A 17,627-nucleotide genomic window follows, 5' to 3' on the forward strand; every position below is an offset into this window, starting at 1 on the left:
TAACTGAAAACTTTTGGGTGTACCGCCTTCCCAGTGCCCATCAATTCTCCTAAACAGTAGCAGCAATCCTTTGCTCCAAGGTGCTGGACCTGATCACACATGTGATAAGGACATTCTCGAGGTGTGAGCAGCAGAGGAAGAAGGGGTTCCATCAAATGATGAGAGTGAGAACAGCCACGGACAGAGCAAGAGACCTTAAAAATAATCCGGAATTCAGGTATTGACTTCAGACACATTTTATTATAATCTTAATACAGTCTACATAAATTTGAACTTGTATTTATTTGGGTTCAGTTATAACATAGCATAATAAAAATCAAAGCACTGGTCCTCTGAAATAAAGCAGGCAATCACCATTCAATAAACACACTTGATTTATTTTGTATAAAAGGGTTAAGTTTACAACTAAACTTTTATAAAAAGTTTAGCATGAATAAGTACATCATTACACTTTTAATGCAGAAATATACATCTCTGCCACTATACAAGAAAACTCTAATTAAAGAGTTCACAAGGTTTCACTCAATATATATATATATATATTTATGTATAAATATATACACAGCATTCAGTAGGCTTGCGTCAAAAAGGTAATTTCTGACCAAAAGACTTCATTTAAGTAACTGAATACTGACTCCTTCTGGTATTCACGCTCCACCTTTGAAAAAAGGCAAAGTCTGCTTAGATTGGGCAATTCCTTGTGATTTTAACATTTTCGCTCCCCATGGTGGGAATAGTATATAAAGAAAACCTTCCAGCTGCAGAAAGGGCATTTAAAAGTCTTTTTCATAAATAACGAGTATCACAGTCCAGGACAGAGAACACCCTGGGAAGATGATCGTTCTTAGTTTTCCTTCCATTTGTTTTTCTTTTTAAAAAGGTCCATTCAATTTGTCCTCCTGGTGAAATGGTTGAAAAATAAGTTCAGCGCCTTAAAAGATCCTGTGGATTTGTTGTTGCTGTTGTGCAAAAAGAATAAAAAGAAAAAAGAAAAGTCATGAACACCTGCAAAAGATCGGGAGAGAAAGGCATGTTTAGGAGAATGTAACCCAAGGGCAGAGGCCGGCAGACTGGCGCCGAGGAAGCCACAGTTTGAACATTTAACCAAACACTGGGAGATTGGGCAAACCCTGGCGTCCAGATGCAACACACACACTCAGCCTCAAGACAGCACAAATTAAACATGAAAATAGCAGAGACTCAAGGGAAAAACTTCCCAACCCAATCTCCTATTTGGATCTCCAACAGCAGTGCTCACAGGCGCCAGTCTGCTTCTTGTAACAATTATTTGATTGAAAACAGCCCTTTAGTTAACAGATAGGGAAGTCTGTGATCCCAAAGCAAAGGGGCTAAGGCATAGGGTAGCAGTCCTCAGCTAGTCCAGAGAATCCCAGAGAACTGCAGTTTTAGGGAAGGAGGATCACTAAGGAATTTGTGGCGATAAGATTAATTACAGTGGAGGTTAGTACCTCATAGTACTGGAGAATAGTGGGAAGAACCAGGGCATTGCATTCGCTACAAAAGCCAATACACACTCCTTATCCAAGGCCAAGGTAAGTTACTGGCATCATTTTTTTTTTTTCTTTTCTAAGGAAAATGTTCTGTGATCTTGAGGAAGCAGAGTGACAAGCCCCTTCACATCTGGGGAGAAAAGGTAGTGCCCTTCACACAGCGAAATAAGCATGGGTTTACTAAATCAAACATTTTACAGATACACAAGCAACATGGCCCAAGCAAATTACAAAAAACGTATGCACTTGTGCGAGCACACAACACACACACACACACACACATTAAGAGGCACAAGCAACACTCACCATTTATTCAGCCACAGAGTGCTTTGCTGTCATTTGACATTAACTCAGAAGGGAATTCAGAAGCCTGGAGAGGAAAAGGATAAAAGGCACGAGGTTAGACAATCTTAAGGAGAAAGGATCTCGCATTAAAATTATTATAATTTAAGTACTCCACAGAGCAGCAAGTTCCCTTAAACACGTTTATGCTACAATTCAGACTCATGCATTAACATGTCAGAACTTATTAGCGATTTCACACACGGCTCGATCTAGAGCAATTTTTGAGAAAATAAAGTTAATTAGCTCGTGTGTAAGTCACGGTCTTGACAATGGACCGACTAGTGACAGCCCTGACGATCGCTGGAGTGTGGGGCGGCAGAGAGAGGGCATCAGGGGCAGTCTTACCTGCAAGGATAGGATGCTGATGTCCGTGTTTAGGGTGGTCAGCGGCGTCCTGGACGCCTGGTTCTGTCCGGGTCTCTGGTGGTGCAGGCTAACAATAGTGGGGTGCGAGTCCAGGGCGATCTGCAGGTCCAAGATGTAGTCGATGACGTGCTGCAGGATTTCCATCTTGCTCACCTTCTTGTTCTGGGGGATGCTGGGCACCAGCTCCTTGAGCTTGGAGTAACAGTCGTTCATGTTGTACAGCAGGCTCATCGGGTCGTCCACCGGGGTTTTGCTCCGGGAGATGCCCAGGCTGTGGTCCGACAGGCTGTTTTTCCTAACGGACCTCACCGGACTGAAGGCTTTCATGCTGACCGCAGTGGAAGGAGACACCGGGAGGGAGCGGGCTGCCCTGGAGCTCAGGCCGCCGCCGCCTGCTGAGCTGGCTGCGCTCGGCACCAGGATCTGCTCAGAATGAAGCGCGAGCCCGGCGGGGCGGCTTTTATCCGCCCTCGCCGGGGCCACACGCTCGGTCTTCCCTTCGTCTCCATTGGCGGAAGGCGGCGAGTCCATCAGACTGAGCGAGCGCTCCCATTGGCGGGCGCGGGCGCGGGGCGAGCGCTCGGTCCTTCCGCGTTCGCAGCCAATCCCCGCGGGGTGGGCGGGGCGGGCGCGAGCCCAGCTGGGCTGGTAAATAGAGTTCTGTAAACCCCGGGCTCGGAACGGCGCCCGTCATTCTCTTTCCAAATGCCCGACTGGACGCTCGCTCCGGGGTGAGCCCCTAGAAGCCTTTCACACCTTGGAGATTTCAGCAGCCTAAAGTCGTAACGACTAGGGCAAGTTCAGCACAGCCTGGGGAAAGTCACCGTTCACTGCAGCCCACGGGATAACGTCCCGAGAAAGACTGCAAGCAGTTCAGAAAGAGAAAACGCAAATAAGTGTGCCACTGAAAAGTCACATTTGTAGAGTGAGTTCCGTCTTTTAGGATGAGGAAAGCTATGTTTAAGAAAAAACACCCATGCATGCATTAAAGGACGGGTTTAGTGTGGGATTTTGCAAGCTGGAGCAACTGGGTAAGCACTATTGGAAACTCAGTAAAATGAGTACTTATTGGAAACCAAGCCTAACCTTGCCCTGACCTCTGAGGAGCTGTGAGGGGCTTGATACTTACAGGTTTCTTTTTTTTTTTTTCCCCAAGAACGAGGCAAGACTATTATAATGATCCTATTAATCGGAAATCATTAGCAGAATTTGCATATTGAAAGTACATTTACATACACTGCCCTTGAAAGGCTGTGGGTCTATGCCCTTCAGTGTAGGTGGCAAAGTAATGTGATTAATTATGCACATTCAGTGATTCCTGGTGTCACATTCCGGCACCTACAGTATTTCTAAAACTCTGGGGTGTGCCCCAAGAAACCTTTCACCCTTGGAGATTTCACAAGGCCCTGATAGGTGGCCTTTAGCCCACTGACATCTTAACACTTATTTTTAAAGAAAATTATGTTATTATGAGGATTGGAATCTTTTGAGTACTGGTACTAGATGGGTTTTCAGGGTTGGTTCGTTTGGCTGTAAATCCTTAAAAACATAGTCTTTCAGTCCAATTAAAAATATTCATACTATTGATTCAAATATTTTAATTCAGATATAATTCTAGCTCAACTTAGGACCACAAAAATCATATTCCTCTAGAAAACAATAAACTAGGAACCCCCAGAAAACGTAATATTTGTTTCTTGCTTACTTTTTGTTTCAATCTCCCTGTCCTCTGCATTTCAGAAAGAGGAAGAGGCTGAACTGGCGACTAGAAGCAAAGCCCAATAATAGGGAAACGGTATTTCTTCCTTCAATTAATGATTAATTCCTCAGCTGGTGGGCCAGGCGGTCTCTGACCTCCACGTGACAGCCATGTGCCCCAGGGCTTCTCTCTTGGGAGGCAGATTTGGTGGCCACCTCACTTTGGAGGATGAAGGTGGAGGATTCCTACCCACGGAGAGATCTGCGGAGTGCCTTCACGAGGCCCTGAAACCCTAGCCTGCAATTCTCTTCCTGACAGCGTTCCATTAACGTTGCCTCTGATATTAAGTCTGGAAGTGATTTACTACCCGAGTCCCCCCACAGTTCGAGCCTTTTGATGTACTTTGTGTGCATGTGTTTCTGTCACATACGTGCCACAGTGGAACAGATTTTGTTTTGACACTATTTTGGTTCATGATGTTATACTTTGACTATTTTACAATAATAGCCAATGTAAACAAACATCTTTGGGATTCTCAAATTATTACTTATGATTCTTGGACATTGCAGCTCCGCGATACTGACGCATTCCTAGCTTTTTCCAAGGACACCGTATGTTAACATCCGTGCCAGCCTCATTATCCCAACAGTGAGGCTCTGGGCTGATGGTAATGAGCATTGTGCGGTATTACTTTACGCACTTGCAGAGTTGATTCAGGCAGTGCCTTCTCCCATGATCATTTTTGTACCCTGATGTAGTAAAATTGCTAAATATGGTGAAAGTTTTCTGGTGTTTCTTTCTTTAGCTGCCATGTCGGAGTCCAGTCTGCTAGGCTGTGTTGAATTCGATTTTATTGGCATGCTACCCAGTTTAACATTCATTTAAAGATCATTTTAAGGGGATTATGAAGCTGTATAAGTTAATGATTGAAAAATGCCTGAATGAGAGTATGTCTATCTCAGCAAGCCCAAGACGAAATCAACCTTTAAGATTATGTTTTCGTGGGGAAAGCGGGTTGAAGCACTTTCGGGGTGGCTTAAAAAGGCATGAAAAAACTTGCCAATTGGTGTCTATGTGGGTTTGCATTTGAGGGCTCTAAAGTTCAAATGGTCCCAGCTGCGAGAAGGACCCAGCTGCAGGAAGGGCTGGATCCGTGGGTGGTGGGAAGGTGTGAAGGGCTTCCGGCGGGGGTTGGAGAGGCTGGCCCCCCCCTGGCTTACCCACGGGGTCACCCCTCATTTAAAGCTACAGACCTGCTCTGGAAGTTCCTGAGCTGGGTCCCGGGCTTGCGCCCTCACTCAGCCTCCGTTCCAGGCCCCGCCGGCGCCCCCGCCGCGTCCAGGCCGCTCGCGGTAATCAGAAGCAGCTCTGGGCCGCCGCGGCCCGGCCGCCCTGGCTCTGGTCCCCGCGTGATGCCACGGGGGCGGCGGAGCCGGCGGGGCGGGGGCGAGTCTCAAGGTCCTCTCTGCACATCTGGCGCAATGGGGAGCCTCGCCTTTCTTCCCGGGTTTTGTTCTCACAGCTGTGTCCATTCCGCCCGTGACCCCCCGAGTGATCCCTGACAGGTGATGAATTGGCAGCGGCGGCGGCGGCGGCGGCGCGCGGGCCAGGCCGCGGAGGGGCCGGAGCCGGAGCCCCGGAGCAGACTCTCTGGCGCCAGGCGCGTGACGCCGCCCATTCACGCCGCCCTGCCGCCTTGTCCTCGCGGCGCCGCTCAGGCGGCTGCCATGGCAACCGCGCCGTCACTCAGCGCGCGCGCCCGGCTGATCAATGCCTGCGAGGCCCGGGCGTCCTCGGCTCGCCCGGCCCGGTCGCCGGCCCGCGCGCACCTGCAGCCTGCGCACGTCTTAAGTTTCGAGTGATTTGGGGGAAGGAAGGAGGGCCGAGAGAAAAGAAAAGGCAGGCGGGCGGGGCGCGGGAAAAGAGGGAGAAGAAAGAAACCGTCCTTTCGCAAAAGGAGGCGTAATGTGGCTTAGAGGTTGCCAAAGCAAAAGGTTTTGCTTTATTTCATGTGTTTTTGCCACCGAGGCATTCCGGTGGGTCCGGCACGAGGGAAGGGTGGATGGGAAGAAGGTCACTGCCTCAGCTCTGGGCGAGATTGATTTATCCCTCGGGTTCTTCTCGGTCTTTGCCGGGATGGCTTTGATCCCGGACTCCTAAAAATACCTTTGAAGGACCCCCCACCCCGCCCCCCACTGTCCGACTGCCTTCCTCTTTGGAATACTGGGAGGTTACGAAAGAAAGACCATTAGACTTTTCCAGAAGGCCCCCCGCTGCCCCTGGGGAGGCGGGAGGATGTGCAGCCCCCGTCCGCGGCTCCTCGGAGCCTCAGCGTGCCCGCATTTGCGTCCTCATTACCACTACAAAGCCGGGACCAGACTGAGCCCCTTTATAATGCTTCATTTTCGACCGAGAGCATCTAGAGGCCAGAAGCTCTCGAGTCAGCCTGCAGACGCCTCCTCGGTCCCGGCTTTATCTCCAGGGAAAGTTCCATTTTAAGAACCAGATGCCAACATTCCCGGACAGTTTATGGCATCCGGATCCCTCAAGGGTGCTCATCTGCAGTTCAGAGTGTTGGTAGCAATTATTTATCGTCTGTCCTGGAGAGGAGTTCCTGATCATAAATGTCCTCTGCTGGCCCTAAAAACGGAAAGGGGCGGGGGGCGGGGTACGACGACGCACAACTGGCCTGTCCTGTTATCTGGTTTCGCAGAGTTTGTTGTGGTTTTCGAGGAAACAGCATCTGGATTGCATAAGGATTCGAGTTTTTTGCTTTACTTGTTTATTTAATACCTTGGCAAGAGGGAGCCTTTACCCTGAAACCAGATAACCGAATTTGGGTTTAAATCAGCCTTCCATAAGGGCAACGCGAAGGGGGGGAAATGAGAAAAGCCACGAAAAGCAAACAAGAGGATGTTTATTTTTCTCCCTTTGGGTATTCTGAAGACCTGCCTAACCTCTTACACTTCTTGTCGCACACAGCTAATAAATGGCATTAGCAAAGGGCTCCGGCTACTACAATGGCTTAACAGCCCTTCCTTCCCCCGCCCCGCCACGATCCTGGCCCTAATTCCTTATAGGATTCCCCCTTGGTCCTATTTGCCCCGAGCTCTCTAGAGCCCCAGGTAAAACGCCGTAGCAAATCCAATTGGTGACAACAGTCTGATCCCCTTTTAGGGGGATCACTTTTCAGCTCGGTTCAAAGAAAGCAATATTTGGGAAGTTTGGTGAAGGGGCCGATTTAACTACCAGTACTGCAAAATATTTTGTTACAGATGCTGTGAAGTGCACCGATTTGTGGTCCTGTTTGGCTTTCACAAAGGATTTTCCTGTGCCTTTTGTTCCGGTCACCAAATTAAAAAAGAAAATTAACTCGAGTGAGAGATAAGGTCTTGGAAAACAATCTCAGGCCGCCCGCGAGCTGGCGGGAGCGGGGCTGGCGTCGCAGAGTCTGCGCCGCCCGGAGGCGCGCGTCGCGGGGGTCCGGCCACCGCGGGGAGCCCGGGTCATCGCCCAGACCCCTGGCGGCCGCCCGTTGTGCGCGGGGAGTGCAGCGCCCAAGCCGCCAGCCCTGCCCACCAGCGTCCGTGGGAATCTGCAGCAGCCAACGACAGGGGCGGGCTTGTCCGGAATCAGGCTGCATCTTAAAATTGTAAGGCGGCACCAAAAGCAAAACCCAGAGTCCCGGCCTGCGAGTCCTTAACAAGAAACACATTGTGCGCGCCACTGGCTCCCCCGCCCTCCCCGCGCTTGGCCCAAGCCACGTTTGCGCGCCTGCCCGCCGCAGTCGGCCAAGTCCATGACTTCAGTGGGGAGGAACCCGCCGGCCCGCACCGCCCCACGTGCGCAGCCTGCAGGGGTGCCACCCCACGCACCCTTGCACTCCAGGTCCCGCGACCCGGCAGTGCTCTGCGGAAGCGCAACCTGCGCCTGCGACGCCGCGGATACTGCCCTTTGCTAATCCCAGAGGCCAGTCCCATCGTCCTGGGCAATGGTGGCACACACTCAGGCGACGCCAGAGCTGCTTGCCTGGCTGAGAGACTTGTGTCTTCAAGTTTAAGCTAAACCTTCCTTTCCTCCCTTCTTTTAGGCTTTCACTCCCAGGAGTGGCAATTTCTAAATCTCTCCCTCCGCATGCATGTCAGCCCAGCAAGCCCCCCTGCCACAGGCCTGTCTTGTGTCACTGTTCCCCATTTTGTGGGAAAGGATTGGACGTAGGCTACATCTTTAGGGAGGTGACTGCTGGAGAGTGGCTTGGACATGGCTCGTGAAGGAGGGCCTTGAGCATGGGTTGGAGATTTGAATTGGCTCTGTAAGAAGCGTATGTTCCCCTCGGTGGGGTCCTGCAGTAGTCATAGAGCCTCCAAAGCCTGGCCTCGCCTGTTTAGACACTGGAGCTGCCCTTCAGCCGGAGTCTGGAGGAGCCAGGGAATTAAACCCTGTGTAACTGTAATCTGCTCTCCTCCTCCGAAAGTGAGTGAAGAACATAGACATTCTCTTTCAAAGAGAAAAGGACCCTTTGCCATGGCCTCTTTACTCAGTTTGAACATTCACAGCGGGTAAGATCAATCTTTTACCAGCCGGTGCACAGCTCACCTTGTTTTTCACTTGACCCAAAGAGGTTGGAAAGGCAGATGCTGCCCCCATTTCACGGAAGAAACTGAAGCTTGGATGAATAACAGACCCACATTTCCTAGAACAACCCCAAATAGGATGAGGAGGTGTGGGAATTTGATTGGAGGGGGAGTATTGATTTTTTTTTTAATCTGAAATTCATTGCAACCCTGTATGGCTAGATCGCTCAGCCTAGGAACTTGTAGAACACTTGGTAAAACACTTCACTCCAAAGTTAGTGGAGTGATGGAGCTTGACCTTGGATTAACCAAAAGTCAACTCAGATCTTAGGACTTTTCAAACCTTCCTGTGTATAAGAATAACAAGATCACACCATGAAGTCCAGGGTCACATCTCCAAATTCAAATTGAGCAGGTTTGGTGAGCAGCATCGGAGGAGAGGCTGATTGGGGTGGGGTGGAGGCTCCCTTAGAGGCTTCATGTAAATACCTCCCGAAACAGCCTTGCCCTAGGCCATCTACCTGGTACAAATGAGCCAACTTGGATCCCTTTAAGGAACTGAACATTTTGGAAACTCAAGAAAAGTCCATGGGGCTGGGATTGTGGCTCAGGGGTAGAGCGCTTGCCTCACACGTGTGAGGCACTGGGTTCAATCCTCAGCACACATAAAAAGTAAATAAATCAAAGTATTCTCTACAAATAAAAAACAAACTTAAAAAAAAGAAAAGTCCGTTATATTTACCTGCAAGTTTAAATTTTTTTTTAGCTTTTTTTCTTCTTTGTTCCTTCCTGATGTTCCATTTTTTTTTAATAATTTCTTTTTCAAGAGTGTTTTTAGACATTCTTTTAAGGTAGGTCTGTGGGCAACAGGTTTTTGTTTTCATGCATTTGAAAGCTTGTTTTCTTCTTCAGTCCTGAAGGATATTTTTGCTGGATATAGAATTCTGAGTTTTCAGTTCCCTTCTCCTCGAAGTTGGCACGTTGTGAACTTCCTCCCATCGTGACTGCTGAGGAGAAATGTTGCAGTTGCCTTTTGCCCTGTAGGTAAGAGTCCTTTTCTCTCCCTACTTTCTTTGCCCTCAGTTTTCAGACGTTTATGATGTATCTTGTGAATTTCTTTAAGTGTATTCTCTTTGAGGCTCTCTTTGCCTTTTTTTTTTTTTTTTTGCCAAACTTGGGCAATTTTCAGCAATTATGTCTTCACATACTATTTCAGTCCTTCCCTTCCCCTTCTGGCACTTGGTGACAATCAAGTGACACAGATCCCCAGATCTGTGAGGCTATGTTCAGTTTTTAAAAGTTGATTTTCTCTGTTTCTCCTTTTTAAAATGAGTGGCTTCCATCTTTCTGTCTTTAAGTCCACCAGTTCCTCCGCCTCTTCTCTTTGTTCTTGAGCCCATCCAGTGAGTTTCCTTCAGCTATTATTTTTTAGTTCTGAAAGTTTCTTTTGGATCATCTTTGTGTCTTCTATTTCTTTGCTGAGAGTTTGGTTTTTCGTTTTTTCTGAGGACGTTCGTAATTATGAAAAGATTTTTATGATGGCTTCCTTGTTAGATAATTGCAACATCCATGTTAACTGAGTATTGGCCACCATTGATGGTCTTTTCTCATTCAAGTTGAGCTTTTCCTGGTTCTTGATATGATGAGTAATTTTTAATTGAAACCCGGACAGGTGGGTATTATCCAGGAGACTGAAACTTATTTGAAATTTCTACTGCAGCAGGCGTCTGCCATCACTGTCCTGATACACTCCCCTTTCCCTGGAACCTCGACTGACACCACTGGGAGGTAGCAGATACCCCAACCTCCCTTGTCCTCCTTTGAGTCCACTCAGTGGATAGCAAGTAGTGCCTGTGAGCCTAGGGGTAGGAGTGGGGCTTCATAGGCTCCCACATGGTTTTTACTGCGTCCAGCAGGCTCAGACCTGGCCAGCTGGGAGGACTGGCTCCTCCCTGTTGACCTTCTGACACATCTGTCGTAGGGAGAGGCTCTTGGGACGGCATGTGGAACACGGGCAGCTAGTTCTGGGGTGGAGCTGGGGCCCATTTCTTCCTGTGGCTAGAGCGGAACGGTTATCATCTGGATGGTTTTGGTTTCTCAGTGTCTGTCTCACAGTGGCCATGTCACAAATCTGGGCTTCTCGGAGCCCACCGTGCCATGAGGCACCCACCTTGGGGGGGTGAAGAGGCCTTGTTTTCTTCAAGTCTCTGCTCAATTGTCACCTTCTCGGTGGGGCCTCCTGGGACCACTGGATTCACAATCATTGCCCATTTGTGGTCCTGGCACCTTGCATTGCCCACCCCTGGTCCTCTGGTGATCCGGGCAATTGACTCCCCAGTTTTTTCCTTGTCTCTTTCCTTGAGAGTGTAGTATCCTGGTGGTGGGAGGTTTTTGTTGGTTTTGTCCCCTGGTGTTTCCTAAGCTCCTAAGAGAGGGCCGACACTCTGAGGAGTTCCGTAAATGCTAACTGAATATGGGGATGGATGGATGCATGGATGGTGGATGATGGATGCCCCAGAGCTTGATTTTGTTGGTGCCAAGAGTCACATTGGCTTCAATTTCTGAGCTTGGAAAACCTGTCCTCTTTTCCAGCCTGAAGTGAGATCTGACTCCTGTCCAGGCTGTGACTTCCCCCTCTTAAAACCCACTTTGTTATCTTACTACCCCGCAGTTTTCATCAGATCTGTTTGCACGTTCATTAACTCACGTAAACGTTAATAAAAGGACTATGAAAACAGCTTCCTACATGTTTCCTCTTGCTTTCACTCAGGTGTAATTATACGAACACCCAACAGGCCATGTATGCTGATGGGGTAATCCCCTTTATTGTGCTTCAGGTGACAACTCCTCTCTGGGGACACACCCAAATACCCCCTGTCTGCATTTCCCACTCTGCCTTCTGCGTGGCTCAGGGTTCTCAAGGAAGCCTCTCTCTCTCTGACGTGGTGGCAGCCCTATCCATTCTCAGCCCAGTTGGGCCTAGGTACTCACTCATTCTTGACTTTAAAAGTGCTTGTGAATTCAAAGTGGAAATTCACAAGTATTCATCCTCTCCTCTGCTGCTTCCTGGTCACAACTCTTCATCTATCTGCAAACGCCCCATGCTGCTGAGCATAATAGTGGTTTCTCCATCCCTTTCCCTACCTGAGTCCAAGGCCCTGTCCCTCACATTCTCCCTGGAGCCTCTCACTGAGAGGAAACTGCTCTGAGACAGATGTCAGTGTTCCCACAGCAGCAGAGGAGGAACCTGCATGCTGCAGGTCACTGTGAAAGAAGCCAGGCAGACCCCTGAAGTGGCTTTACTTCCTTCCTGGCGTACTGTGAGCCTGGATTTCCCAGCCTCCTTTGCAGTGAGGTGTGGCCATGGAACTGAGTTCCCCAGTGGTTTTCAACCAGGGCGATGACATCTAGTAACATGTGCAGACCTTTTTGCTTGTCACAACTGGAGAGGGCAGAGAGCTCTATTGGAATCTAGTGAGTGGAAACCAGGGAACACCCTGCTCCACGTTCCCTACTGCAGAGGGTGGCCCTGCAACAAAGAGGTGGCTCAAAGTCACAGTGTCCCGGGTGAGGAACTCTTTTCCAACCCGTGAAGCAGGAGCTAGTTGTGAGTAAATCTCAGGCCTGGTCCGTGAAACCACCTCAGAGGGGTTCTGGCTTGTCTTCAGGATTGGCGTACACAAGTGCAGACACCGTGGAAACCTCCCTTCAACATGGCAAGCCACCAAAATGTGAAGAACCCTGTCCCTGATAGGAGCTGCCTGCCAGTTGGTAACCCTCATGTTAAATCTGTGTGAGAACTGAACTTCTTGGGGCGTCCGTGTGCAGGGTGCTGGGCTTGTCCACGTAGCAGTGGACGATCCTTAGTCGCCTCGGCTGACTCGGTCACAGGCACTTCTGCTTATTTTCTTCAACAGATCCTGCACTGCGTGCAGCTGTTCTGGACCAGCCCACACATGGCCGTAGACACTACCTGGGGAACACCCGGAGTCCTTGTCCTCAGTCGTTCTAGTCCTACAGGACTCCAGAGTGGAATCTCTGTATCTACAGTCTGCAAGTTTAATTAGAAACATCCTCTCGTGCCCAGTCATCTTAATGTCCAGGATTAGTCAAAATAAACACAAGTTCCTGTTTTTTTTTTTTTAAACAGATTTATCAGATTGGTTAAAAAAAAAAAAGTCACAGTGACCCTTCACTGAGAAGGATGCTAGATTTAGCAGATAAAACACAGGTACATGCTAAGACTCTTATTCATGGTTCATCTAGAACTCAGATAGGTGTCCTGCATCTTATCTGGCAACCTTATTTACTGAGCACTTACGTTCTCCCAGGTATGTGTGAGATGTAGCCAAGGCTCAAAATAAAACTAGAGGGAGGCATCGTGATCCTCCTCATTCTTGGGTGGGGACAACAGAATGTGAAAGGTGAGGTGCTTCCTGGGCTCGCCCCACCCGTCGGGAGCAGTGTGGGGTTTCTAAGAAGATTGTGGTTGCCCAGGTTTCCCGCTCCCTCACTCCACTTCCATCCTTTTTCTTCAGTCAAATACGGGGAGAGCTCTTCCTGAGCAGAGCAGAGAAAGGAGGCCCCGGGCAGTGGCGACTGCTGCTTTGCTGGTGCTGCCAGAGAAAAGCGTTACCACCTGGCCTGGGCGCTCCTCTGGGCTGGGTGTGGGGCAGGGGAAGGGACTCAGCTTTTCGCAGGCTCCTGGGCGATGCTGGGTCATGCTGTGAGGAGCGCTCTGGGGCCTGGGCTCTGGCAGAGGAGGAAAGGTGCAGTGGTGCGTACAGAGATGCCTGGGGGCTCCTGGCACACCCTGTGTGAGCGGTACCCGCTCTTCCTCATCTTCGCCATCGCTGGTCATACAGATGGTGCTGGTGTTGGAAGTGACTCTCTGATGACAGAATGGAGGCTCTAACATTGGGGGACCTTGAAGGAGCTGTAAGAATCAACCTCTGCACCGATTAAAAACACCATCATTGGAACAGTGTGACAAACGGTAGTCCGTTCACTTTTGAATGGAAATCACTTAATATTAGAACAAAGGACAAATATTTTATTTTTCCTTTATACATTTATTTTTATTTTTATTTTTTTGAGATGGGTTCTCCCTAAGTTGCCCAAACTGACCTTGAACTGTGATCCTTCTGCCTGAGCCTCCGGAGTCACAGGGATGGAGGGGAAGCAGTTCTCGCCCAGCCGATGGCAGCCGTCCTGGGTTGGATGGGATTGGGTCGGGTTCCGCTTTGGGTTTCTAGTCTGCAGTTTTTCTCCAGGAGTTTCCTGGGTCCTGTTTGTTGACCTGCTCAAGCTCTGTGTGCTGTCCTCTGCCTGCGGAGCTCTAGTCCGTCAAGGCCACCTGCCCTTCCCAAAGGCCTGCCTTGCTGTGGCCCCGCGCCTTCCCGGTGCTCCTGGCAAGAGCAGGGAGCTCTGCCGCGGCCTGCCCCGGCCTGCTCAGGACCTCCCAGCGCTTCTGCAGCCCAGTGACTCAGCGTGACTTAGCAACCTGACTTTTCACGGAGCCTGGATATTCTGCCGCTCAGCCAACGCGGGCAAACATCCACATGGTCTGCACAATAATTCTAAATTACAATGTGGGGTTAAAAAAAAAAGGCTCCGATTTCCCCATACCAGGGTGGGCAGAGCCGTTGAACAAGGCTTTTCCCCTGGGCCAGCGCTGGGTGGTCGGGGAGCATGGAGCTTTGGGGCAGCACACCGGGAGTCCTGTGGAGAGGGGCTGATGGATGCCTCCTTGATTTAAAAATAAAATAGCTGGCCAGGAAGGAAGCGACTCCATTTGCTTGCAGTGATTGCCACCATGCTGTACCAGCTTTATTTACTTGGGGTAGAGGTACTGCGTGTGGCACATTGCTCAGCTGAGTGGCCTTTACCTTCTTCTCTCTCTCTTCTCCAGCTGCACAGAGGGACAGCTGTTTAAAGGAGCGACGCGGCCCTGACCTGCAGAGGGGTTTCCTGCAGAGGCCTGCTGTGGAACCTGGCCAGCCTCCCCGTTTCTGCTCAGGACCACGGGCACACAGGGAGGGGCACAGAACCTGCACCCTGTCCCCGTGCAGAGCTCTGCTGTTTTCTAGTAGCTAGTGGCGACTGTCCAACCGAACACAGAGACAGAGTCCGAGTGGAGGGGTGTCACAGAGCTGGGGGGGCGTGGTGCGTGGGTGGCAGTGTCGAGCCCCATTTTGGTTGAAGGTGGGTGAGGGCCGAGGCCAGGTGGGCCATGGTGATTCTTCATTCAGTGCCTCCAAGACCTGGGAGCCCGCAGCGGAGTGAGTGTCTCGTCAATGTCTTTAAGAAGAGGCCCATGGAGAGCTAGCCTTGCAGGGCCCACGACGGACAGTGCTCCCCTGGAAGTTGGATTTGAGCCCCTGGGATAGCTGCGCAGGAAACAGAGCCAAGCAGAGGGTGAGATGGCATTGCCCTGTGACGGGCGAGGTCCAGGGGACGGGCAGGCCAAGCGTGTTGGGGAGCCTGGGCGGGGGGCTCGCCCAGCCTGGAGTGCAGAGGGCTGTGGGGGCAGGTGGGTGAAGCAGAACTAAGAGGGGCTGTGGCCATGCTGGCGGGTCAGCAGACCCGGCCCTTTCCCAGCCAGTGGCCTCGGGAGGTGGGCACTGTGACCTGGCACTTTGGGCGCTGGGAGGGTGCTCAGGTGGAGAGACAGGGCTGGGGGCCACGGGAGGCCCTGAGGAGCCCCACCCCCTTGGTCTGGCTGCTCTGAGACAGGAGGGTGGACTCAGGAGCGGGGAGCCCACCTGCAGGCGGGGTGCTCGCTTCCTGCAGGCTCAGCGGCCATTTTGGAGCAGGTGAGTAGCAAGGTAAGGTTCGCACTGTAGAGAGCTCCTGGGAGCCTGCATGGCGGCCACCTAGGAGGAAGGATGGGGAGGGTCGGTCCGCAGGAGGGAGGGCGTCGCCCCTCCCCATGGGCTCCAGCAGACACAGAAGCTCAAGGTGACTGGGGGCGCGACAGGAGTGCTGTGGGATTTCTGGGCTCCCCACCACACCGTGGAACTAAAAGGACCTTTCCTCGGGGCGTTTCTGCCAAGCCTTTCCTCTCCCGCTGTCTGTCATGGGGCCTCTTTGGGGTCAGGGAAGGAGACAGAGCCTTTCCCCTCAGCCTTTCCTAGGCTCCCCTTCAGTGGGCACCTGTGGGCTTCCAGGGGACGCCTGGCTCCTGGCTCGCTTGGGCTAGCCCAGGGTTCTGAAGGCAGCAGCTCTGGGGGTGGCCAGCCCTGGTGGCACTGGGATCCCCAGAGTGCAAGCAGAACCGCAGGCAGCTGTGTTCCCTGGTCTCTGGGGAGATGCCTCAGGCAGCCCTGGGTTCTCCCGGAGGTACCTTCAGGCTGGCAGGACTGAGCTGATGAACCTTTTACAGAAATACACGTTTTGAATATTTAATTGCTCACAGAGAGTTTTAAGATTAGCGAAAGTTGGAACCTTATATGAGACATTTGAAAAATTTCCTCTGACTCTGAAAGTAAGTTTGCTTTTAAAGCAAAGAGATGATATCCAAGAGCAAGAGCCAGGCTTGGTGGCTTCCATCTGTAACCCCAGTGGCTCAGGAGGCCGAGGCAGGAGGATTGTAGGTTTGAGTTCAGGCTCAACAATTTAGCAGGGCCCTAAGCAACTTAGTGAGACCCGTCTGTAAATATAAAAACGGGCTGGGATGAGGCTTGGTGGTTAAGAGCCTCTGGTTCAATCCCCGGTACCTTCCTCCCCTCCAAAAATCCAAGAGCAAGAAACCTCATCCAAAATGGCCATTTTCTTGAAAAGTAAAGAAGGCGTTAAAAACGGGAAAAGAAGGGACCTTGACTGGAACTGGCTCCCAGGTCAGTGCTGGGCAGTTGTGAAGGAGAGCCATAGACAGTGTGCGTGGCTATCCTGAGGGCAGGCACCTGCCCAGGGGCCAGTGGCCACTTGGCCTACTCCTGCTTGTCCCCTTAGGGAAAGTCCTGGGGCATTCAGTGCCACTGCCCTTTCCTTTGAAATGTACAATAACGCCATCATCACCAGACTCGTCCCACCTACCTTCCCTAAGCCAGCCTGGAAGCCTTAGGTCAGCGCTGTCCAGTTTCCGCAGAGGCCACCCCCCGACTTTCCGCCCAGCACCTCGGCTTCCTGCAGGATGCGCACACATCCGCTGTCCCAGGCTGGTGCTCAGCCGGTGGCCTGGACGTTTGGCTTGTCCTTAGGCATCGGAGGAAAAGGGTGTTGGGCCATCTTCAGTATGAAGGAGAGCCTCCAGCTCCGGAATCGACATCAGTGAAGAGTATTTTACTTTCTGGAAGGGTGGAGGCCATGGGCAGGCAGAGGGCTGGGGAGACCAAGAACAGCTTTGGGTCTAGTCTTCATGAGCATGTCCCCACCTCAGTTTCCCCAGAGAAATTATCAGTAAGAAAACAAAAACCAAAATTTTATAAAGTATGCAAATACCCATAGCGTGAACATTTAAAAACTGCATTTTAATGATGAAAAGGAGCCCAAAGCCAAAGGAGAATGGTGTTCTGGATCCTGACTGGTGCATCTGTATTTCAGGTGACGGCTGATGTTGGATAGACACCCACGGTGAAATGGGTGCACGGCAGGCCGGTGAACACAGCCTACACCCACTGGTCACCTTTCTTCTTGGTCAGAGGACCTGAAGTCTGCTGTCTTGGCAGACTTCCCGTGCACAGCGCAGTAGCATTGGCCCATCCTCCTGCTGTGCCTTAGGTCTCTGGGCTAATTCATCCTGTAAACTGCAACTTCCACACTGGGACCTTCGCCTCCCTGTGTCCCTGTGACGCCATGACTGCTCTGTTTCTATGCAGGCAGGCTCCTTTTTTATTTTAAAATATGACATTTTGTTCACCATGGATTTTTGCTTTGATTTTGATTTCTTAAATATTGCATTAGAATATGATTTCTCTTTTTCGATCCCCTTAGCTTCTGCATTCAAGACCTCACTCCTTTCAATCAGACCTCACCCTGGTGGGACCTCAGGGCTCCACTGTGCACCGTGCACTGCCAGGGTCACCGGGCACAGATGCCCTGATGAGCACTTGGGTAGACTCCCTCAGAAATGGGCCCCACACAGCCCGGCCTCCATCCAGGCTCCCAGGTCTCCCCTGACCCCACGGCCTG

At 50.9% G+C, this 17,627-nt stretch overlaps 1 protein-coding gene and 2 long non-coding RNA genes across 6 annotated transcripts; 2 read left to right on the plus strand and 1 right to left on the minus strand.

Annotated features, from left to right (window-relative positions):
• Positions 1-220: 220 nt before the first annotated feature.
• Id2 (inhibitor of DNA binding 2) lies at positions 221-2,674 on the minus strand. 2 transcript variants are annotated; one of them, XM_005327346.5, is made up of 3 exons: positions 2,202-2,674; positions 1,818-1,881; positions 221-959 (listed from the first exon to the last, which is right to left on the minus strand). In XM_005327346.5, exons 1-2 carry the CDS (start codon positions 2,547-2,549, stop codon positions 1,825-1,827), a joined length of 405 nt encoding a protein of 134 aa, XP_005327403.1. In that variant the 5' UTR covers positions 2,550-2,674; the 3' UTR covers positions 221-959; positions 1,818-1,824. The 2 variants fall into 2 exon arrangements, with proteins under 2 accessions (XP_005327403.1, XP_005327402.1); XM_005327345.4 differs by having other exon boundaries at positions 221-1,005.
• An 85-nt stretch (positions 2,675-2,759) lies between these two features.
• Positions 2,760-4,702, plus strand: LOC120884973 (uncharacterized). Its single transcript, XR_005727437.2, has 2 exons — positions 2,760-3,253; positions 3,963-4,702. It is a non-coding gene; the product is annotated as an uncharacterized LOC120884973 (long non-coding RNA).
• A 236-nt stretch (positions 4,703-4,938) lies between these two features.
• On the plus strand, positions 4,939-17,361 carry LOC120884996 (uncharacterized). 3 transcript variants are annotated; one of them, XR_013429287.1, is made up of 7 exons: positions 4,939-5,486; positions 7,197-9,539; positions 12,164-12,266; positions 12,413-13,272; positions 13,361-14,059; positions 14,407-16,773; positions 17,040-17,361. It is a non-coding gene; the product is annotated as an uncharacterized LOC120884996 (long non-coding RNA). The 3 variants fall into 3 exon arrangements; XR_013429286.1 differs by having other exon boundaries at positions 12,164-12,288; positions 12,413-14,059; XR_013429285.1 differs by having other exon boundaries at positions 12,413-14,059.
• The last annotated feature ends 266 nt before the right edge of the window (positions 17,362-17,627 follow it).

Source organism: Ictidomys tridecemlineatus, chromosome 12 (assembly GCF_052094955.1).
Source record: "Ictidomys tridecemlineatus isolate mIctTri1 chromosome 12, mIctTri1.hap1, whole genome shotgun sequence".
NCBI classification, from domain to species: domain Eukaryota; kingdom Metazoa; phylum Chordata; class Mammalia; order Rodentia; family Sciuridae; genus Ictidomys; species Ictidomys tridecemlineatus.